The sequence below is a fragment of the Diabrotica undecimpunctata genome, chromosome 10 (genome assembly GCF_040954645.1).
Source record: "Diabrotica undecimpunctata isolate CICGRU chromosome 10, icDiaUnde3, whole genome shotgun sequence".
Lineage (NCBI taxonomy): Eukaryota > Metazoa > Arthropoda > Insecta > Coleoptera > Chrysomelidae > Diabrotica > Diabrotica undecimpunctata.
Genome location: NC_092812.1, coordinates 77,203,059 through 77,227,904, shown reverse-complemented (window position 1 = coordinate 77,227,904; position 24,846 = coordinate 77,203,059). Strand labels below are relative to the sequence as shown.

Genomic DNA, 24,846 nt, shown 5'->3' with positions numbered 1-24,846 from the left:
TTGCCTCTTATTTGTGATTAAAACAATTGTAGTTATATTAGGATTTACTGAAAGCCCTGATGATTAGCACCACTATCTTCTGCATAGCGAAAAGCACGAAATCCTTCTATTTTCAGCTTTGTTAAACGGTCGTCAACCACTATCGATAATACTAGAGGTGATAATAGTGGTTGACCGATCTCCTAGGTAAGCGATTATATTCCTAGAGCTGAGCATAAATTGAACCCATTTGATGATGGAAGGTGGTATACCTTTTTCTGTTACGGCAGTGTTAATAGACTCCAATGAGGTGCTATTAAACTAAATTAAAAATAAAAATCAGAAGATGGCAGCACGTCTCCAGAAACCGAACAGAATGGCAACAAATCCTAGAGCAGGCCAGGATCCACAGAGGATTGTCGAGCCAAAGATGATGATGAGTTGTTATCAAATCTATATACACACATAATCCCTACTTATTTACTTAATTATAGTTTTATTTGTTGCTCATTCTAGTCTCAGTTTACTGCTATGTCCTAATCTTTTCGATTTGTTTCATGTATGATTTTTAAAATTCTTATGCCACTGATCAATCTCCACTTATTTCTTTTCTATATCTAATATACTTATGCCCTTACTGTTAACATTACTACCGTTAGGGGAGAAGGCACACTGCCAACCTAGAACCTATAAAATGTGTTATGTCCTAATGTTCTTGCCTTTTCTGATGGTTCCTCGCTCCCGAGCATGCAATGTTTAAGCGGTTATAGTTCCATAGATTATTTGATCGTATCATTTTTGTAAGTCTTACCAATGTTTGCATATTTTATTGTCTACTTCTCTTACGGTTTCTTCCAGAAAATCTGTTACTAATTCCGCAATAGTTCCCGGTCGCATAGTAGATACATCTGCATATCTTCTTGCTAATTCGTAGAGAATTTACTTTTCCCTAACTAAATTGTGCTTGCTTAGTTCATTTAATTTTGCTGGATATTCCAACGCCACTTTGGAGCTGCTTATATGTAATTTTAGTGTTTTAGTCCTATGTTGGTCTATATAGTAAATGCTAGTGATGTTTTTGGTTTGTTCTAGTCTAATTTATTCTATTTCTAATAGTCTTATTTACTTTCAGACTTAAAATTGGGATGCTGGCTTATCTTTATCAATTTTTTCAATAACTTATTATTTCATATACTTCTTTCAGTGTTACTAACTTCTTTACTTCTTTATTGTACTTGATTTCCAAATTTATCTTATATTTCGTTCTATTTCTTTTAGCGTATTCTTAGAACATTTTAGGTGACTCTTTGGGATCTCTACTTGTGCATTTTGCTACGCGTCTGTTCCTTTGGCCTTATCTCCATAGGTACCTATTTTGTTTATAATTCATTTTGTTTTCATATATTAATGTACCCCTTAGTGTACATCTTTTCTGTGGTTTTAGTTATTTCATCAGTTAAATTTCTATTTTGATTTTTGTGATTTTTATTCATATTGTAACTATTTAAAATCCATGTTTAGGATTTCTCATTGCCATTAATTTAAGAAAAAGTTAAACTGAACCGGCGACTTTACAAATTACTCGCCAATTTTTGTGCGAGCTAGTTTGTAAACTAGGTATATGTACTCACAGTAGCTTGTGCATAAATGGCTAGTAACATTAGTCTTGAATATGTCGGAGAAGTTAGTTCTAGGTTGCAGTTGTAACCAAACGATCTTCCACTTGACCTAAGAGGTCTATTGTGGCTGATCTCTAGGTTAAAGTTGTCCTTTCAGCTTAGTATTTTTAATAAAATCTATTATAGCCTTTGGTGACACTTCTAAGAAGTCGTAAGGCTCGAGTATATATATCCAACTCTGGGCAGTTGCACATAAAGTACTTTCTGCACCATCGACATAAGAAAAGGGAATACGAACAGAACACTCTCAATGAGATACAAAGTTTATTCGATAAAAATGAAACGTGGAAATATTATAAATCCTTAAATAATAGCCGTCGAGAATTTAAACCACGATTAAAAATTTGAAAAGACACTAACGGTGAAATTCTAAATGATACAAATTCAGTTCTTAACAGATGGGCATAACATTTTAGCGAACATCTAAATATAAACGATATTGAAGGAGGTTACAGCATAGACAATCAACAAAATCTACAACGTCAACTACCCACTGAAGACCCAACAAGAGAAGAAGTGTCAAATGCCATCCTTAAACTCAAGGACAATAAAGCCCCAGGAATCGATGAAATCTGTTCGGAAATGTATAAAAAAAAGTGGTGATCAACTTTTTGCAGCAATCTATAAACTAATAGTACTTATATAGCAGAATGAATTGGTACCAGAAAAGTGGCTAAAGGGAATAATATGTTCGTTGTATAAAAAGGGTGATCAAATGGAGTGTAAGAACTACAGAGGCATTACTCTGTTAGTATCTGCGTATAAAATATTCGGCAATGTATTGTTTGAAAGACTTAAACATTTTACAAAGGATATTGTTGGTCAATATCAATGCAGATTTACTGTTGGAAAGTCAACTACACATCATATTCAAGCACATAGCACACGTAGAGAAAACTCTACGTTCTTTGACATTAATAATGGACTAAGACAGAGGGACTTCAAAATGATGAAAGACTTCTTGGTATTTTGGAGAGAAAAATTCTTAGAAAGATTTTTGGGGCCATAAATGAAAATGGGCTATGGCGTCGAAAATACAATTTTGAACTGTATCAGTTTTACACCGATCCAGATATTGTGAAATTCGTTAAAGTGCAGAAACTTAGATTGGCTGGACACATTGCTAGGGTGTCAGATCACGAATACACGAAGAGATTAACATTTTCAAAACCAGAGGGCACAAGAAGTAGAGGACGACCACGAACGAGATGGATTGATCATGTGGAAGAACACCTATAGATTCAAAGTGTCAGAAAGATGGAGAGAAATTGTCAGGAATCGACAGGAGTGGCGACTTCTTTGTGAGCAGGCCAAGATCCACAACGGATTGTCGAGCCACTTACAATGATGATGATGATTAGAAGACATAAATAAAACGTGGAATGGAATAAAAGGCTGGATATATTCAGCTGAAAAAGAGTGCACGCCGCGTAAAACCCAAAAGAACAAACATTGGATGTCAGGGGAAACCTTAGAATTAGTGGAAAAAAGAAGAGTTATGCTACAACATACCACAAAAACAGTAAGCCACACTCAAGAAATAACTGTACAAGAGAATAAAAGGTATGTGCATCAGAGATAAAAACAACCATATAAATAATGTGTGTCAAGAACTGGCGCAACATGCAAACCGCCATGAAAGTCATGAACTATTTCAAAAAATTAAATATTTGGCCCGAGAGTTCAAGCGACAACTTCAAGCCATTCAGGATCCATCAGTCTCAGAACACAAGAAACATGCAATCAGAGAGACAGAACCAATAATCTTACGAGCTGAAGTAGAGAAGGCTCTCAACCAACTAAGAAACGAAAAGTCCCCAGGAATCGATGGCATACCAGCGGAGACTCTAAAAGCAATGGGCGAGATTGGCGTAGATGTAATTCTGGATATGTGCAACATAATATGGATCACAAGTGAATGGCCTGATGAGTGACGCCAGTCAACCTTTATCATTATCCATAAAAATGGAAGCAGCAATGATAGAACTATTGCCCTTATTTCTCACGCAAGCGAAGTCCTGCTAAATATAATCAATGAACGGTTAAAGAACTTTCTACTCCCATAGATAGCCGAAGAAAAATGCGGATTCGTACCAGGAAAAGGAACGCGGGAGCAGATACTGAACATCAGACAGATAATAGAAAAAGCGAGAGAACACAACATACCAATGCTGCTCTGTTTCGTAGATTACACAAAGGCTTTTGGTTCAGTAAAATGGGATCCCCTCTGGAATATAATGGAAAATATGGGAATTCCTAACCACCTAGTTAACCTAATAAGAAATATGTATGATAAAAACTCAGCCAAAGTTAAAATACACGGAATATATTCAGATGCGTTCAAAACAAAGAAAGGAACTAGACAGGACTGCATACTATCACCATTATTGTACAACATATATTCTGAATATATACTGAGAAAAGTACTAGACGGATGAGATGGAGGAATCACTATAGGAGGAGGAAAAATCAGCAACCTGCGATACACAGATGATACACTTATACTAGCAGCGAATGAAATCGAAATGATCACCATCACTTAGCGGCTAAGCCAGATAAGCGAAGAATTTGGATTTCAGATCAACACCGAAAAAAACAAAAATAATGATCGTAGACAGAGCAAATAATAAGTGGTAGCGAAGTGGTGGACAGATTTATATACTTGGGCTCCCTGATAAACAACAATGGCGATTGCTCTTCAGAAATAAAGCATAGACTAGCAACGGCCCGAACCGCAACAGCTAAACTGATTAAAATATGGAAAGACCAAACAATAACGGGAAATACTAAGCTCAGCTTGGTCAATGCCCTTATTTTTCCCATTGCTACATACGCAGCTGAAACATTGACTCTCAAAAAATCGATAGGAATAAGATTAAAGCCTTCGAAATGTGGAAGGGCTTCATATAGAAGACAGGCTATTAAAAAAAGGAAACCGAGCATGTCTTCGGCCACATAGCTAGAAGAGCGGGGACCATGGAACGATTAGTAGTAGAAGGAAAGGTTGAAGGCCGAAGACCAAGAGGAATATCTCCAACACGATGGGCAGACCAAATGAAGACTCTGGTGGGAAAATTTCTACATGAAGTCGTCCACATGGCACATGATCGCAGCCAATGGAGGCAGCAAGCCAATAATATTTAGAGTGTCACCACGCTCTGACAAGGGCTCAAGGAATAAGGAGGAGGATTTTTCATGCAGTTTGAATTTAAACCTGCTTAAAATAAATATATGATGACTAGAAACGAATTAATCGAGAGTAGTGAATCGATGTGAAGAACCGCTATTTTGTGACGCTACCCGTGACGCCTTCTCATGGCGCTAGTTCCGTAACGCTTGCCTCAGCATTTTACTATAGAGAAAAAGTAGTATAACGCCAGTATAGAAGCCTCGCTTCAAAAAGACCCGTTGACCTCACAGAGTCATGCAATTTCCTCATTTGGAGTGTACTATCGGGAAGATAATCAGGTGGTTTCCCCTTGCCTGCCTGATCGCAGTGTTACGGCCGGTTGAATCATTATGTGATATTCGCCAGTGAGTGTCTTTTATCAAGCCAACAGCAGAACTCATTCTAGAACTCAAGTTTAAAGACTCTAGGATGTTTTCTTTAAGAAAATGGACAGCCTGAGAATATGACAAGAAGAAAAAGAACTTTGAACCCAGAATCAACAGGATCTTCCTTATACCAAGAGGAACTTATAGATCAAGCTTCAAAACTATAGAACTTTTCCTTAAAGATAATTAATAAAATAAGGAGGAGGAGAAGACCTATGCCTTCAAATTCAATAGAGTTCTTCCTTACACCAAAGGTAACTCGAGGATCCAGATACAAAGTTATGTCCCAAAAAAAGGGGAAGGCATGAGAATATGAAAAGAAGAAGAAGACCTATTGGCTCAAAAATCATTAGTGTTTTTACTTAAACCATGATGAACCTATGTATCAAGTTTGAAGACTCCACGACTTTTGTTCAAGAATTACGCACAGACAGACGGACGGATAGACACAATTTCAATAAGGATGTTAATTAATATCCATCCAAATGTTCGAATGTAGGCAACTAGTAATGCCAGTTTAGGTAATGCTGGTGAACTATATTAAAATATAATATATAAGTAATTCATTAGTTTTTACTATAATTATTATAGTTTCTGAAAGAATAAAAGGTCTAAACTGAAATTAATATTTTTTACATTAGCTTTTAGGCGTTTATTGCGAAATTATTATTTATTTTTAATGGTTAAATTCCCAATGTCGTCATTGGTATTCATTCAATGATTGATTTAATTTTTTCCCGTAGTAGCCGTGATCTGACAGTCTTGACATTTTACTACTGCCAAATAAAGCGGAACAGAAATTGAAATTATTATAGATCTAAAGTCTTATAATTAGTTAAATATAATTGTTATTAAAGAATATTAAGGTTTCTATTAATATTAATTGACATACTTTGGATATAAGGTATTTAGTTTTCATTAAAAGTTCATGGATATATTATCAGAATATTATCTTAGGGGGAGGATCTTGTTTGATCCTATTATTAATAAATATTAAAGAGTTTTGATTAAAATTAATTGTTTTAGTTGCTGGTTATTGGAGTAATCATGCCAGCTGTCCGTGGAGATGGCATGAGAGGCTTGGCTGTCTTTATTTCAGATATTAGAAACTGTAAGTATATTACTGTCACTTCCTAAAATACTTAAGAGTTTAAATGTAGTTCCAGTACAATTATTCTGTGTAATACTACTAATCTCGTTTACATTTGTTATCATCGTTATCCTGGTATCACAGATTATACACATTTCAGTTGACCAAAGGACTAATAGCTCTTGTATTTTTCTATACCTGCAAAGTTTTCTATTATTCTCAAATTATTCAAATAATTTGTATCATATGAGGTATATACACTCTTTAATTGGCTGGTTTTTGTGAATTCAAGTTACATACATGGTATCTAGGTCTTAATACTCCTTTTTCACAAATTATTTAAACAATTTTACAACATACTTAGTACGCTATGTTCGTAAGATTGTATAAGATGTACATGAGTGGTTGTTTTATACAAATGTGGGTAACAGTAATGAATTTAACAAATTAACTGCATATTTTGTTTCTAAAATAGTGTTTAATGTTACCTAATAATTAATCAAGTTCTTTTTCATCCAATTCCAAATAGCAAGTACGAAAATATTTATATTCAAGGTTTGTTTTTACTGGAAATAATAATAAAGCTTCAGATTAGCAACACTGACTTTCTTATCACCTAGCAGCCATCTCATCTGTAGGTTAATGTTATTATTTTCTATAAACCTTTATGTGTTTCAGGCAAAAGCAAAGAAGCGGAAATAAAAAGGATTAACAAAGAACTTGCTAATATCCGTAGCAAATTTAAAGGTGATAAAACCTTAGATGGCTATCAAAAGAAAAAGTATGTCTGTAAGCTACTCTTCATATTTTTATTGGGCCATGACATTGATTTTGGTCACATGGAAGCTGTAAATCTTCTATCCTCGAATAAATATTCCGAGAAACAAATAGTAAGTTATATTTATATATTATTATATTAGATTAAATGTAATACATTTCCACATATTTTGAATATATTTATTAACCCCAGAATCTGGAGGCCTAAGGTATAATGTGCCAAAAGTGTTGTCTTTGGTATTGAAAGTTGTGTGATAAATTGTTCTATATGCTGAGTTGTATAAAGTAGTGAATATGTATACTAGCCTAAGATAGATTCCCCATATTTATATCACAATGTTACAACACTGCACAAAAGTAACTGCTCTGTCAATTCAGAAAGAATGAATATTTTCCCACTTTTTTGAATTTTGCCACTGTGCACCTAGAACTCACATCTCTTCACTATATTGGGCTAGTTTATCTATGCCTTTCCATTCATTTATGCCATCATCATCATTCTGACTTTACAACCCTGTGTGGGTCCTAGCCTCCTCAAGATTTTTTCTCCAGTTGTCCCACATCTTTATCAATGTTATCAAGGAACTTTGTTCTGGGTCTTCCTCTTCTTCTCTGACCAATGGGTCTATCATTTTTCTAGCTGGGTCATTTTGTTCTATCCGCATTATATGCCTTATCCACCTCAGACGTCCTTAGTATGTTTTACGATATCTGGTTCCTGGTATATTCTATAAAGTTCGAAGTTGTATCATCTTCTCCCCACTCCATTGTCATTCACTGCTCCATAGATTAGCCTTAGTACTTTTCTTTCGAAACATCCTAACATGTTTTCATTACTTTTTGTTGAGAATCCAGGTCTGTGACGCATATTTTAGGACTAGGCGGATTATTGTTTTGTAGAGTTTTATTTTTGTATTTCTCGATATAATTGTGGATTTAAAGATGAGATTGAGCCCAAAATAGCATCTTAGGCTGTACAAATTCTGAGGTTTGTCTCTGCGGTAGTATTATTTTCAATGTTAAGAAGCGCTCCCAGGTATACCAATTAGTTCCACTGCTTGGATGATGTTGTTTGCTATAACAAATGGTTGTAGGATTTGTGGTTGCATGCTTATTTTCATATACTTCGTCTTGTTGGTGTTTATTTTTAAACCCATTTTTGTAGCTGATTCTTTTAATGCTACATATGCCTCTCATGCAGTGTTTTCTGTTCTCCCAACAATATTGATATCATCAGCTAGGCAAGGATTTGCACTGATTTATTATATATTGTACCAATGGTTGTGATTTGTGACATACGTATTACTTTTTCCAGAGCCAGATTGAACAGTATACAGGAGAGAGTGTCTCCCTGGCGCAACCCGTTATTTGTTTTAAATGGTTCAGACAGTTCCCCTTGAATTCATACTCTACATTCAACTTTTTCAAGAGTTAGTTTTGTTAAATTTGCCAACTTATTCGGTAGTCCTAGCTTTCATGCTTTGAACATTTCTTTTCTATTGACAGAGTCATAGGCTGCTTTGTAGTCTATATATATATATATATATATATATATATATATATATATATATATATATATATATATATATATATATATATATGTGATGAGTATCAATGCCATATTCCAGTGTTTTTTCTAAAATTTGTTTCAGGGTTGCAATCTGATAAATTGTTGATTTACCACCTCTGAAACCAGCTTGGTATTTTCCTACTATCCGTTCTGCATATGGTGACTTAGTACTGTGGAAAATACTTTATATGCTGCATTTAAAAGCGTAATTCCCCTGTGGTTAGAACATTCAAAGATATCTCCTTTTTTGTGTATGGTGCAAAGTATTCTAATATTCCAATCATTGGGGAGGGATTTCTTTTATAATCTGCTGTAATGCCATTTGATATCATGGCCACCTTCTTTATATAGTTCAGCTGGGAGATTATCTATTCCAGATGATTTGTTTCTGGCTACTTTTTTAATTGCATCTTTAACTTCAAGACCCACCACCACTTCGTTGGTGGTTCCTCTTCTCTCTCGTCTGTTCCTCTTACCTCATCTCTTTTGTCTTCCAGGTTTTCTTCTTCTTCCTCTATATTAAGTGCCTGGTTATAGTATTCCACCCATCTATTCAATACTTATTTCCTTGTTAATAGGCCACTATTCTGACTTCTGCATTGTCTTGTGGTTGGCTTGAATTCTTTTCTGTTTCAGAAAGGATATTTAAGTTCTTTATTTAAGTGGTTTCGTTTATTTTCTTTTTTGTATCCTCTTTTCTTCTCTTCTCTTTTTCTGGCAATTCTCTACAGTTTTTCTAGTTCGTTGGGTAAGCATCATTCTGTAGGCCTCATTTTTTTCTTTGGTTGCATTCTTGCATTTGTCAAACCAATAATTTTTACGGGCACAAATATCTTTTGATAGTTCATCTTTGGCTACTGCTTCAATGTCTTCCTTTATTCTGGTCCAGTAGGAGTGTATATCTGTCTGGTCTTCTTCATTTACATTTTGATTCATTAGCCTGTTGGTGATGTTTTCTGAGTACCGTTCTGCAATTGTCGTATCTCTCAGCTTTTGCACATTTCATTTTTTTCTATCGATTTCTTTACTGGTGTTTGAAATTCTAGCTCTCAATGCTGAGATCACTAGGCAATGATCTGAGTCTATGTTTGTGTCTCTATAACTTCTGCAGTTTATTACGTCTGTTCCATGCCTTGAATCTATTGAGATGTGATCAGTCTGACTCGTTGTTCTTCCATCAGGACAGGTCCAGGTTACTTTGTGTATGTTCTTTTGTGTTCAAAATAGGTGCTAGCGACTGTCATATTTAGTGCTGCTGCTAAGTTTATCAGTCGTAATCCATTATCGCTACTGATATTGTGTAGGCTATGCTTTCCTATCGAGGGCATCAAAACTCGCTCTCATCCTATTCTTGCATTCACGTCACCTAATATGATCTTAATGTCATTTCTGGGACATCTGTAGGTGCATTGATCAACTGTAATTGAAGAATTTCCCTTTTAAGCGCAAATAGCGCATTCTTTGACTGTAGGCTTTAAAGTCAATAATAAGGCCTTTTGTTTTTGGTTTACAATAAATCCCACCCCATCCATGTGTTGGTTTTCATTGCAGCTATAATATATGTAAATAGTAAAGATGTGAGTGCCACAGTTCGGTATCAGTAAAGTAAATTTAATTAAGTGAAATGAGCAAACATGAATGAGTATGTCATGCATTTGTGAATAAATCTACTTAAATTAGTTCTTTGGTAGTTCTTTAAAGAGTCTTATGATCCCATGGCTCTTGAATTAGGCTCAAAATTACTTATGAAGCTCCTACTAAGCATGCTAGATGCAGCTTTTGAGTGGTATGTATTTAGTTGCAGAAACCTAATATGTTTTATGGGTTCTTGGGATCTTTCTTTAATCCCTTGTAATCCTTTCAAGTCTCTTTATTATTTCTTCCTTTGATGGTAGCCTTTGTTCTATGTTGGTTTGTGGATGCAGAACTTGGCCTAGGCTGGTCAGAGTGGCTTTTTGTGGTAAAATTTGTACCAGGCCAAATTTATAGTATATTTATAGACTGCCCATGCAGCCATTTTTCTTTGAAGCCTCTGCAGATGTAGAGTCCACTGAGAGGGTCATTTTTATAGTAGGGCCTTTGTCAACTCTTCAAGTTCTCCAATTTTTTTATTGACATTATCATTTTGTGTCTATCTTGTGTGTTGGGTTGTTCAGATTATCAGGAAGATAAGTCACAAAGATCTTCATCTGAGGAATGTTATTGTCCTCTGTCAATCTTGAGTAAGATCCCCTGTAGCCACATCCCGTTTTTAGCCATTCATCTATGGTTTTATACCACAAGATAGAATGTATAGAAGATATTTTGTCCAGAATCATTTCTTTTATGGCTACCAAGTGTTTCATTGGTAGGGAAGTTTCTCTATAGTTGTTGGGACAGTATTCCTACCCTTATCGCTTTTACCACCTGTCGTAGGATGACTTATTTTTGCCATCTCCATTGCCTTCCTTCCTAGTCTGTACTTCTGAGGTGTTTTCTTCACATCCTTTTGTATTTTGATGGTGGATTAAACCCTTCGTGTGCATTTTACTTTCTCTTAAAAAAATTTCCAAGATAAGATTGAAGAATATTGAAGAGAGTGTGTCTTCCTGCCTCAAACCTCTATTAATAGCAAAACTGTTAGAGATATGCCCCTTTATCGGCATTTTACACCTTGTTTAATTTAATAAGCCTTTAACAAGCTGTATAATTTTTCTTGGGAAGCCAACACATTTGATCTGATCAATGTATCATAAGCCTGCTTAAAATCGATAGACCATATTTAGCGACAGATTGTATTGTTGATTTATTGCTGGCCAAGGTCTGTTTCATTGTAAAGATTTGATTTGTTACTGACCTACCTGGTCTAAAACGTGCCCGGTATTCCCCTATGCAGCTTTCCTTTTAAGCTTTAATTCTATCTCTTATTACCAGCGCCAATATTTTGTATACTGTGTTCTGCAGAACTATACCCCTATAATTCCTACATTCTGTAATATTACCCTTCTTATAAATTGGACAGAGAATAGCTTCTTTTCACTGTTTCGTAATTTGTTCTTTAGCTCACACTAGTTGTATCATCCTTGCTATTTCTTTCTTTAGTCTTTCTCCACCTACTTTTAGGAACTGGAGAACCTTTTTCCGATTGTTGGCATTTGCTGTTTGTTTATTTCTTTTTAAGTAAATTGTTGTAAATATATTATTTATAGATTATTCCACCTTTTTCTCTTACCGTCCTTTGTCGACGATCATTCACTATCATATTGATTAATTATTTTCTTTGTGGTCATATTGATAAATTTTAATCAAATTTTCAATATTATTTTAATATTTGTCTATTGAAATTATAAATTTACTCATCTGTCTATGTAAGGTACATAGACAGATGAGTACATGTCTATGTAAGGTACATTCACAAATATAGTGCCTTGACTTATGTATAATTTTGGTGAGCAATAAACCAAGCATTAAACACAGCGTGGGTTTAAGAAGGAATGGTTCAAGCAAAATTAAAGAAATGAAACATAATGAAATATTTCACAGATTGGAAAAGTCTAGGGATATTTTTATAACATAATAAAATTAATAAAAATAAATTCATGTGGTCTTTTAATTTCAATTGAATTTGTACAGATGCTCATCCTGTAGATTTTTGTGAGTAAAACAAAACTGCAAATGTCATAACGAATATTTGAAGTTTTTAACAGGAGAGGAAAAAACTATAGTTTTTATACTGCAGGAAATATTCTGGTAGTTTCGATTTTTTTCGTGCTATAAAGTTCTTGTTTAGTTAGTACATTGAAAATATTGTCATAATATCATGGAGCGACATCATTTAACTTTAGATAAAATGAATAGGGGTGTAGGTCTTCTTCAAGGTGACTTGCGGCAAACTAATGTATCTGAGCGCATGGTAGTCTCCTAAAGTGTTCTAAGCCGATCGTGTTAGCGTTTTTGTGACACTGGGAGTCCAGCCGAACGTCATCCAGGACGTGAATGTACTACAACTGCAGCTCAAGTCCAATATTTATTGTTAACCACTAGAAGACAACCAATTACGCACCTGAATTGGTTAGTGACTTACAGCGAGCACACAAGGTAACCATAGGCCGTGATACTGTAAGAAATTGTCTCCATGAAGCCAATCTCCACATTCGAAGGTCATTGAGATGTCCACCTATCTCTAGAGGCAATTGTGCTCCAAGATTAGAGTGGTGCCAAGAATATCAAACCTGGGATGCAAGTGATTGGGCTACAGTTTTATTCTCCGACGAATCTAGATTTGGATTTCATCCAGATTCTCGTCGAGTGTGGAAGCGATGTGGAAATATAAAACGCTGAAGACATGTCCTCGAAGTTTACACATACAGAAGTTGTACAGTAATGGTATGGGCTGGAATAATAATCGGTGGAAGAACGGACCTCATTTTTTCAGACCGCGTCCTTACAAATCAGCTATAGCTCGAAACCATTCTTCAACCTATCATTCGTCCATTTGCTGGTGCTGTTGATCAAAACTTCCACCTCATGCATGATATTGCTCGTCCACAAATGGTTAACATATAAACACGTTGTTTCGTTTCCGAGAGCGTCTAATAGAAGAATGGGCAAACGTAGCCCAACAGGATATCGACAATCTTATTTTGTCTATAAACGACAGATGTAGAGCCGTACTTTGTATGAATTTTGGTTTTTTTTATTACGACGTATTACGTATTAATTTATTTTTAAACCAGTCTTCAAATACCTCCGCGGTTGTGTCTTGGTGATAATCGACGCAAGATTCACTAATGTTTTTGTCAGATAAAGACAGAGTTTAGAACTCATCCGTCTACTTATCCGGCGTAGAATATCGTTACGCGTTTTCCTTTATTGGAAGTGCTTTTGTTGCCTAGTGTTCACTGTTGTCAAACCAACTTTTTGATGGAGTGTCGAACCACGTCTCATCTATATACATAATTGATTTAGTTTCTCTGCGGTAATGTTTTATTTTCGTTAAATATTCCTTTCGCCATATGCGCAGATAATGGTATTCCATAATTATCGCCTTTTGGTTATTTTCTTTAACCTAAATCCTATGCACAGCACTTCCAAAAACTTGTACCGCACTTAATTCCAGTGTCATCTGCATTGTGTTTATTAAGAAGATTGTCTAATGTTGGCACCAATTGTCCTTTATTTGTAGCGTAGTTATGTCTTCATTCGCACTATCAAACTTCCTAGAAACACCACTGTCACTTGTTTTAATTTTTGGAATTATTGGAATATTAATAATTTTTCGAACGGTTGAAATTGGTGTCACGAGTCAGAGCGGCACAGTTGTTTTTTCTATAGCTGCACTTTTACTCATGTCTATCGGTTAAAGTTAAAAAAATATTAACTATTTCCTTCGCATGACAGATGGGTTCTATGGCGCCCTTCTGATCCTTGCCCTTAAATGGGACCAACCTCTTCTAAATGAAAATTTTCACAATTCCACGTGCGCTACACTGTAACAATATCACAACTTCTTATAACTTGTTCACTCAAAGACTAGTTTTCAACTGGTTGTTTTTCATGTACGACCTACATTGGATTTTACGATAAACAACATGTAAACTTCCAGATTAATCTTCAAACATTAATTCCCTGAAAATAAAAAAATTAACCCTAATAACAAAGTACTGAACATTACAGATTTTAAGTAATTTACCGAGTTAAATTCTTAGAATTTAGAACCTTAAAAATTTGCAGAAGTATTTAATCAGGATTTAAGTCGGTCATCTGTAAGTACTTTACCATCATTTTAAGAGGCCGTTAGGATAAAGAAGGCACTATATTTGTGAACGTTCTTTGCTAGTAGTGTTCTGTTATTTTGGTTCTTCGCTTTGGATCTGCCATTCCACACCGCATCGCACCACTCGCCTTGTCAAACAATCTGAGCTCGTGGTGCGTGGAAAATTTATACTGCTATGCTTTCGGAAGACAGAAGTTTAGGAATTCGTTTAAAACTATGTTGGTTACTACTTTACCACTGCATTATGGTATCAACTTTTATATGGAAATCAATTGGACACTTCCCGAATAAAACGAGATATGTATCGGAGCCAATTTACACAAAACTTTCTCATATGCTTACCATACACATAATATGGTAACATAAAATATACCACTGATAATAGTAATGGTATGCCAACCTCTTCAATGCATAGCCAGAAACTGAAAAAGTATTATGTAAAAATGCAGGTACCGGTGTATTTTGTACCTAATTTTTTGTTTTAGGGATATTTGTTTATCTCAGTTCTAGTCAACACAAATAGTGAACTCATCAAACTTATTATTCAAAGCATTAAAAATGATCTTGCTTCAAGAAATCCTATCCATGTTAACCTGGCATTGCAATGTATTGCTAATATCGGTAGTAAAGAAATGGCTGAAGCATTCGGAAATGACATTCCTAAGTTATTAGTTTCAGGGTAAGTACTTTTATGAAACAAGATTCACCAATAATTCCTAAAGCCAGAATTCCTTTTAGAAATCAGTGCTTCAAAGGGCACTTAAAGTCGTCGATTACCCTGGTCCCTTGTGCATCGACACTAGTTACCTGAAACAGGGTTAAAAATGCAATTGGCGCTGGAACAATCCAAAAGGATCTCCCGGCAAAAATGCCATACGGTATTATTATTATCCTTGGAAGTAGGCACATAAGTAGTATGTGCAACATTAAGTAGCACACATCTACATTTCCTTTTTACTATAACTTCGCAAAACGTGTAAAATACAGTAACAGTTTGTAAGTTTTTTGTAACTTATAAGCTCTGTTAAAAAAATTATAATTATGAATTATTGGTGAATGATGTTATCTTGAGAAGTCACACACATGTGAGACTTCTTTAAGTGCCGTTTTCGTTCTGCAGGTTAACAATCATAAACTTTATGCCTATTTTGGAGACTGTTTTAAACGCCTGTAAGTCAAGTGTTTCGACTATGAGCACTATCGTCTACATATCTTTGCAGGCTAAGGCTGAGGCTTGTAGCCGATAAAGTGTAAAACTATATCTTTGGGATACTACATTAGTACAAATACGACTAACGCTTGCGGATGCATAGAGCGTGATGAAATCCAAATTGAGTTCCGCTGATATCTTATTCTAGCTTTCTGTATGTTCTGTTAGGCTTATTTTGCGGTAATCTGCGCAGTGTTTGGCATTTCTTTTCTTTGATAGCCTTAGGTAGGTTGATGTCAGCCATTATTGTGGTATGATTTTGTATTTGTAAATGTTCTTGAACAAATCTACCAAGAAATGAACCTGCTCTTCTTCAATAAGTTCAAAAATTTCGGCTGATAGTTTGTCTGACCCTTTCGTTTTCCGTATTTCAATGTGTTTATTGCAAATGCGAGGGTTGTCTTTTTAGTTTTGCGTGTACCCATAAAGGCAAAAAAATATATACTTAAAGTACTTTATTGCTTTTCAAAAGATGTCCCACCAAGATCGATACACTTTTGCATACGTTTAAATCAATTGGTAAAACAGTTATTCCAGTCTTCAGTTGACACCTGCAAAATCGCTGTTTTAAAGGCATCGATGGCTTCTTCGGCTACTAGAATCACTGCCCACGCATTGCATTCTTCATCTTTGGGAACGTGAAGTCGTTGGGACTTAGGTCGGGGCTATACGGTGGATAGTTTAACAATATCAGAAGTAACCGTTCTTCGATCTTCTAAAGTAATTGTTGCCACATGACCAGATTTTGACACAAAAGTTGGGACCATTTTCTTTGACATACTTCAAGAACGGATCACTTTTGTTGGTTTTTCCTCATCATGAAACACCCTCACAGTGGATTGACATTTATTTTTCGGTTCGTAGAAGTAAATCCAAGATTCATCGTCATTAACAATACTATAAACGTTTTTTGAGCTTCCTTTGTTGAACCGTTCCAATGTTTTTCGACACTAATCGACGCAAACCGCTTTTTGCTCTTCTGTGAGCAAATGAGGGATCCAACAGGAAACCAACTTCGTAACACCCAGTTTTTCATGAAGGATCTTTTGGGTCGAGATCTTTGAAATGCCCAAAGATGCCTCTACTTGCCGGTATGTTACACGGCGGTCATCCTTAATTAGCTGACGAACCGCATCAATGTTTTGGGTGGACCTGACCTGGATTCGTTGCTGAGACTGGAGCGACCACGTTGAATTTCGCAATACCAGTGGGAAATAGTTGAATGGTGTGATGCTTTATTTTTAAACACACAAACCATTTCAGCGAGATATTGCTGTTGGGATAATCCTCTCCGAAAATTGTAAAAAATTATTGCTCGAAAATGTTATCGGCTAAGTTTCATTTTTCGACCGACTTTCTAAAAAACTAAGAAGACAAATTTCAGAACCTTTATTTCTGTCCGTGTGTTCAAGATAACTTTTTGTCTATTATCTTCAAAGAATTCTCGACATAATTGTTCCATGTTCTTAGGTTTTCTTCTATAACTGTTAATACATTGCCTGTATCGCATAATGTATTGGACCTATTCTGGCTTTGTAATTCTATCAATTCTGAATATTTTTAAGTTAAAGTATTAGCAGCTAATTATTTAAAAATTTTCTTTTGTCCCTCTGATTTTACTTCGTATTTGATGTTGTATTGCGTTGTATTGTTGTTCGCATTTATCTTATCCGTTCTTGTTTTGATCTGTCTTTGATCTCTCCGATCTCTTTTTAGATCAAGTGTTCCTAAGAAGTCGTGCCATCTTCTTTTTCTGTAAATATCCAACAACAATTTGATTCATTTTTGTTTATTTACTGTTCTTCTTAATTTGATGTGAACTTATGCTATCAAAGGGTTATGATCAGAATACACAAATGTTACCGAATCATATTTCAGAGATACTATGGATGTTGTGAAGCAAAGTGCTGCTCTCTGCTTGTTACGTTTGTTCAGAACCTCTCAAGATATTATCCCAGGAGGAGAATGGACTTCTCGAATAATTCATTTGTTGAATGATCAACATATGGGTGTAGTCACTGCTGCTACTAGCTTAATAGATGCTCTGGTCAAGAAAAATCCAGAGGAATACAAGGGATGTGTATCGTTGGCTGTCTCTAGATTAAGTAGAGTAAGTAAAAATTATAGTATTATACGTAACACTTATTTTATATTTAAGTTGTATATTTTATTCTTCTCTAAATGCTTTCCATATTACTTTGATTTATGATTGATTAGTTATTTATATTTTGGGTGAGTAGAAGAATGTTTAATTTCTCTTTCAGATCGTCACAGCAAGTTACACTGATCTCCAAGATTATACTTACTATTTTGTACCTGCACCATGGCTGTCAGTAAAGTTGCTTCGGTTATTACAAAATTATACACCTCCAGGTAAGATATAAATTAAATTAGGTTACACAATTAGGTTATCCTCTCTTCATATTTGGAGCTGTCGGGATCAGGAACTTTACTTTCTAGTATCATCATCCTCTTTGTCTTTATGACTATTTGGGATCTTCCTAAGTCCTGCTTCCTTAAATCCTTGATACCAATATCAATCCCTTTTAACGACATGTCCTGTTTAAGCGTCTCCTCCAGGTCATCTTTGCTCTTCCTGTTCTACTTGTTCCATGAACCCAGCCATTCTTTGGAATGGGTAATTAACTTCTCGACGTTGAAATTTATCACTCTCTCTCACACCTGTCCTAACTTTAGTTGTTACTCCCTCACACATGTCTCTCACAATCTTCGCATTGTCACCGGAATCTCCTAATTAAAAACACTGATTGTTCATAGCACTAATAGATAGCAGCTAACCCTAATGTCTAGGAAGGACGGTAGTACCCGAATTGGACTCTTAATTAGTACATTGGTTTATGTACCCTTGTAGTGTTGGGACGAACATCTGACATGTTCAACTTGTAAAATAAAATTAACAAAATTCCGAACTTTTGGTTATTTTTATTTTAAACTTTTTAGCCGAAGATCCAGGTGTTAGAGGAAGGTTAAATGAGTGTTTGGAAACAATATTGAACAAAGCTCAAGAGCCACCTAAATCAAAGAAAGTCCAACATTCAAATGCTAAAAATGCCGTTCTCTTTGAGGCTATAAGTCTTATTATCCACAATGATAGGTATACGGTTTTTTTTATTATTTTTTTATTTGTACTAATTCTCAAATTTCTAGTGAGGCGAATCTTCTCGTTAGAGCATGCAACCAATTGGGCCAATTTTTGAGCAATCGGGAGACCAATTTACGATACCTTGCTCTTGAATCTATGTGCCATTTAGCAACCTCTGAATTTTCTCATGAAGCTGTCAAGAAGCACCAAGAAGTTGTTATACTCTCCATGAAAATGGAAAAGGATGTATCCGTTCGCCAGCAAGCAGTAGACTTACTCTACGCTATGTGTGATAAGAGCAATGCAGAAGAAATTGTACAAGAGATGTTAAATTACCTTGAGACTGCTGATTATTCTATTCGCGAGGAAATGGTATTGAAAGTTGCTATTCTTGCGGAAAAATATGCTACTGATTATACTTGGTAAGTATATTTTAGAATTTTATTTTTGGTGCTTTATTTTTTCGAGTAATGTGGAGTTAATTAAATTGATATAGGTATATAGAAGTTTTTTATTAATTTTTTATCTTAAATTGACCAAACGGACGGCAGTTTTTTAACAATCTTCTTACAATATAACCAGTTACATTTGATTTAGTTTTGATATCTTTCTACAGATACACGGCAATCGAAATATCTCAAAAATACTTCATTTTTGCTATAGGACATTGTGCATTAATTTTCTCTAAAATATCATGTAGAATTCGAAAATAAAATAAAAAATATTAGGTTCGATTTAAAATAAGAAAGTTGACGTCTACTTCATGTATAACCGGAAGTGCCACATTCAGAACAACATTATATTTCAACTCAACGTCATCCAAAACCTACAGCTTCGTAATTTCAGATTTTTAACATATCTGTATCCTCCATTACTTTTAATCAAAACTTGTCGCGCCACACCCTGTATTTTCCCAATATTCTTCTACAGTTTGTTCCACAGTTGGTTTCGAAGTTTTCCTCTATTTCAGTTTTAAGTTCTTCATTTTTATTTTTCCTCAAATCCTTGGTGCCGTATATATGTATTTATTTTTTCTGATAAGTCTTCTATTAGAGGAACCTTTTTTCTCATTCATCGAATTGCTTCTTACCGTCCTACTTCCTTTACTTTATTATATGTATAGCTTGTGATTTAAGTGATCGAAGCAGGTGTTCGTAAAATTATTCATCGTCTAGATCCCTTTGTCTGGTGTTGACGCATATATTTGGATGGTATCAATGTTAAATGGTTTACCCGCCACTTGCATCAGGATGATTCATTCCGGGATTTATCACTGATTCGTTTCACATTAAAAAATAGTATCTTGTTGAATAACATGTGTCATTGTTTTTAGGTACGTAGACGTAATTTTAAATTTAATACGTATCGCTGGTGATTATGTATCCGAGGAGGTTTGGTATCGAGTGATCCAAATCGTAATAAATAGAGATGAGGTGCAAGGATATGCTGCAAAAACAGTATTTGAAGTAAGGTTTTGAACATTAGAAAGGTTTAAATATATAAATAAATATATTAATGATAAATAATTAAATTGCAGGCATTGCAAGCACCAGCGTGTCACGAAAATATGGTGAAGGTCGGAGGATACATTTTAGGTGAATTCGGAAATTTGATTGCAGGCGATCAAAGATCTTCGCCATTAGTTCAATTCCAGCTTTTACATTCCAAATACCATCTTTGCTCACCCATGACTCGGGCTCTTCTACTATCCACTTACATTAAGTTCATCAACCTCTTCCCTGAAATCCGCACACAAGTCCAGGAGGTGTTCAAACAGCACAGTAACTTACGCTCAGCTGATGCAGAACTCCAACAAAGAGCATCGGAATACCTGCAACTGAGTATTATTGCTAGTTCTGATGTTCTAGCAACTGTCTTAGAAGAAATGCCTGCTTTTCCAGAAAGGGAGAGTTCCATTCTTGCTGTGTTAAAGAAGAAGAAGCCAGGACGAGTCCCAGAAAATGAGATTAAAGACAACAAGAGCCCAACACCTGTCTCAACCCATACAAATGATGCGAATAATACAAAGTAAGAAAATAATTTTATTGTTACCTTATAGGCTATTGATTATGTACTTTAAAAAGGAACTACAACGTTAAAGGGGTCTTATTGTTTCATATGGTCAATGGACCCCCAAATATGAAAAAACCGCGGAGTGGTACCATTTAAAGGGATGCGTTTTTGAGAAAGGGGTGAATTTGACCCTATGCAGTAGGGTGCATTTGGGTAAATTCTATGCAGTTTTCGTACCTATACATCTACAGAAAAGTTGTTTAAAATTAAATTTCTATCGAAATGTCACCTTTTAAAGTTAAAAATTTTTTTTGACAAAAATATATTCAAAAAACGAAGCAAAAAAACAGGAATACGCGCGAAATTTTTTTACCAACAACTTTTTTTCAAGGGGGTATAGGTATAGACATTGCTTTACAGAAAAAAACTTTCATCCTTGCTTTTCAAAATGACATTTGGTAGAAGTCTTTAGGATTCACAGTATCCCAGATACCATTTTCCAAAGTTCGCCACACCCACCAAATATATAAAACGTACTCCGCGGTTTTTACATATTTGGAGGTCCATTGACCATATGAAACAAAAAAACCTCTTTAAAGTTGTAGTTGCATTTAGCTTTAGCCCTATTTTTTTTAACATAATCAACAGCCCATTATAATAGTAAAAAAATACTTGCCAGGCCAGTAGAGATTTATAAAATATGAATAATTTTCATATTTTACAGTTCAGGCTCTGCAGATCTCTTGGGATTGTCTAGCCCTGCAACTTCTGTGCCCAACTCAGCCAATACGGGTGTACTCTTAGATGTATTAGGGGACATATACAGTGGTGGAAAACAGACAAATAACAACTCTTCTTTGTCCAACAGAAATTGGTTTGTTGATGCCAAAAAGTTAGTGATTTTTTTATTGTATAGTGGATTAATGTGTTCATATTGACTATTTTAGGTTTGTTTGTAAGAATAATGGTGTTCTCTTTGAAAATGATCTGATCCAGATTGGAGTGAAGAGCGAATTTAGACAGAACTTAGGTCGCCTCGGCTTGTTCTATGGAAACAAAACCAGCACACCAATACATAACTTTATGACTACTTTACAATGGCCAGAAGAGAATAATGCAAAATTGGCAATACATATCAAACCAGTTGAACCAGTTCTTGAAGCCGGTGCTCAAATCCAGCAGATGATAAATGCAGAATGCATGGATGACTATACAGGTTGGTATATATAATACAAGTCTTGGGTCTGTAGATCATATTGAAAAATGCAATATATTGTTTCAGATTCACCTAGCATTGTTGTCACATTTGTCTGTAATAAAATGCCCCACAAGATAAATATTAAGCTTCCCTTAACAATAAATAAGTTCTTCGAACCAACGGAAATGAACGGCGAATCATTTTTCGCCCGATGGAAAAATCTTGGAAAGTATGTTTTTATTGGACATTTTTATTACTCTAGTAAATTGTATAGAATTTAAGTTCTTACGTGTGGATTTTTTGTCTTTAGTACTAATCAACAAAGATCTCAAAAAATATTTAAAGCTTCATCTCCAATGGATCTTCAGGCAGCTAGAACAAAAATTATTGGCTTTGGAATGCAACTTTTAGAAGGCATCGATCCAAATCCCGATAATTTCGTATGTGCTGGAATTATCCATATGAGATCACAGCAAGTCGGCTGTCTTCTTCGCTTAGAACCAAATAAGAATGCTCAGGTAAGTAACCAATCCTTACTATTCTGAATTACTTGATAATGTACTTATTGCACCACAATCGTGAGTACTACCATTGATTAAAAACTACACATAATGTGCTACATTATGTGTACACACAAAAACTACACGTGGTAACCAAAAGATGTATCGACAATTAGATGGCACTACCCGAAAAACGTTTCGAGATTTCTCAGTCTGTGTCTGACTTGCGAGTAGTTAAGGGTGAAAGGGTTTCTTTTCAGGAGATGGGTAGACTCTGAATTTCACTATCCTGTGCCTTTGTACATTTCTAGAATGTTAGTGTTCACTTTTTGTTTTTACGAGCACTCTCTTGAATTAAACTAATAATTCTTCCAGTATCCATGTTTGTATATTATAATATCACCAAAACATGAACAAAATCTCCAGTAAACGTATCTTCTTCAAGTGCCATCTCCGCGGCGGAGGTCGGCAATCATCATAGCTAAAAGTTCATTTGATGTACATCCGTATCACTCTCTCAGGTTGCGCAGCCATGACATTCTACGCCTCCCTATGCTTCTCTTTCCTAGGATCTTTCCCTGCATTATCAGTTGGAGCAAGGTATATTTCTCTCCACGTGTAATATGTCCGAGATATCCCAATTTTCTTGTTTTAAACGTATGACTAACACAATTCCAACAAGTTGTCGTCTGTAGTGTGAGCGTCATTTTTTACTTTCATACATTGGGATTCTTCTTGCGTTTAATATGCTTCACGGTGAAGTAATGTTTAATAAATAATACAATATTTATGACATGATTTTTATCTTATAGGTATATTTTTATTTTCAGATGTACAGACTGACTGTCAGATCGAGTAAGGAGTCTGTTTCTGTTGAACTTTGTGATCTTCTAGCTGACCAATTTTAAAGTATAAGGAAGCTAGCAAAGGAGATATTATTAAATAGTTAAGTTTTGTTTGATTATAGAAATTTGTAAATGTTTTCTAAGTTATTTGACAATGTATGTTCTCGCCGTTTTATAGTCCGAACGCTTATAAGACTATGTAAATTTTAGTATTTGTTGTTACTTGAATTGTATATAAGTCGTGTTCAGTTTTTCTAATTTTTGTATATATGCGTTCTTGGCAAATAAACATATCATACCATAGATCGGAGAGATTTGTTTCATTAGTAGTGTATCTCTGTGAAGTCCGTGTCAGACGGTCAAATATTTGATCAATCTAGTTTGATCAAACTTATGTAATGACGTCATAATTACAGTTTGTTCAAATTTTAAAAATCTACCTATCACACGATCATTCAAATTTGATCAAATTGACGTATTTTAATGAAATTAACGTTTTTTTTTTGCATATTTATTAGTTGCTTGTGCTTTAATTACGATTCAAATTTTTTTATCCATAATAAAAATAAAAAAGAGTGAAAGGATTTTTTTATAATAATGTGGATGCTCGAACAGCTTTTTTCTCGATATAAATCAATTATGTAGAAACTTATTCCAGTCTCCAAGATATTTTAAAATTTTATTTTTATTTTATAAGAAAATAGAAAGACAAATAAATCACAAATTATCAACCAAAGAAAAAAAGAAAATGAATTTCATCACATTATGTCATGGTTATGTCTAACTGCTGTTATTCATTTGTCTTAAATATTTTTCGACCAATCAAAATTAAAGTTTGATCAAACTGACCTTGACAAATAGAAGATCCTATATTTTTAGAGGATTTGATCAAACTCAGGATGTGACGTCATATGCTGTCAATTTTTTAGTTTGGTCAAACTAGTTTGATCAAATATTTGACCGTCTGACACGGACTTGAAATAACCGTTGAAAAGTTTAAACATGGGGAACCGATACTGAGAAAACATTATTGTCAAAGATTGCGTACCAAAGCAACACTGGAGGCTGTGCGCTTAAGTAAAATATTTTCACAGCTTCTAATTGTAAAAGAGTACGAATTGGAGGAGCTGTCCATTATCCAATTTTCTAACCTGTCTCTGTGATAAGGCATACTCCCAAATATCATATGACATCCACCTTTGTCCAGTATTCACGCCCATAGCCATAACCATAGCTATGGATAGATATGCTTAGGATAAGCACCTATGCATCATTCTAATACACCGCCGCTCCAACCTCAAGGTGTAACACCTTTTGATACGATGTAGGTAGGAAAAGTGGGTTCTATGCTATGCCCAAATGACGTCCTGCTGAAAGAACAACCCAACTCGTAGGAATAAAAATACGTAATAAAAAAGAAAGTAAGTACAAGGGTAGTAGAGACTATAAAGGATGTATAGGAGAAATATACTGGCAGCAGTAATGGAAAAAGAAAATAACACCTGAGAGGACGGTAAGAATTAGCTTACCCAAGCTAAGGTGTGAGGTAATCGTGCCGATGGCTGTATGGCC

The 24,846-nt window shown here is 35.1% G+C and overlaps 1 protein-coding gene across 2 annotated transcripts; it reads left to right on the top strand.

The window, feature by feature from the left end:
• The first annotated feature begins 5,955 nt into the window (after positions 1–5,955).
• Positions 5,956–23,584, top strand: AP-2alpha (adaptor protein complex 2, subunit alpha). Of its 2 annotated transcripts, none has more exons than XM_072546840.1 (15): positions 5,956–6,117; positions 6,240–6,324; positions 6,982–7,193; positions 14,891–15,084; positions 17,494–17,725; positions 17,880–17,988; positions 18,577–18,730; positions 18,784–19,140; positions 20,052–20,184; positions 20,256–20,746; positions 21,456–21,605; positions 21,679–21,947; positions 22,014–22,158; positions 22,240–22,447; positions 23,260–23,584. In XM_072546840.1, exons 2-15 carry the CDS (start codon positions 6,261–6,263, stop codon positions 23,335–23,337), a joined length of 2,796 nt encoding a protein of 931 aa, XP_072402941.1. In that variant the 5' UTR covers positions 5,956–6,117; positions 6,240–6,260; the 3' UTR covers positions 23,338–23,584. The 2 variants fall into 2 exon arrangements, with proteins under 2 accessions (XP_072402941.1, XP_072402940.1); XM_072546839.1 differs by having other exon boundaries at positions 5,957–6,117; positions 21,456–21,623.
• The last annotated feature ends 1,262 nt before the right edge of the window (positions 23,585–24,846 follow it).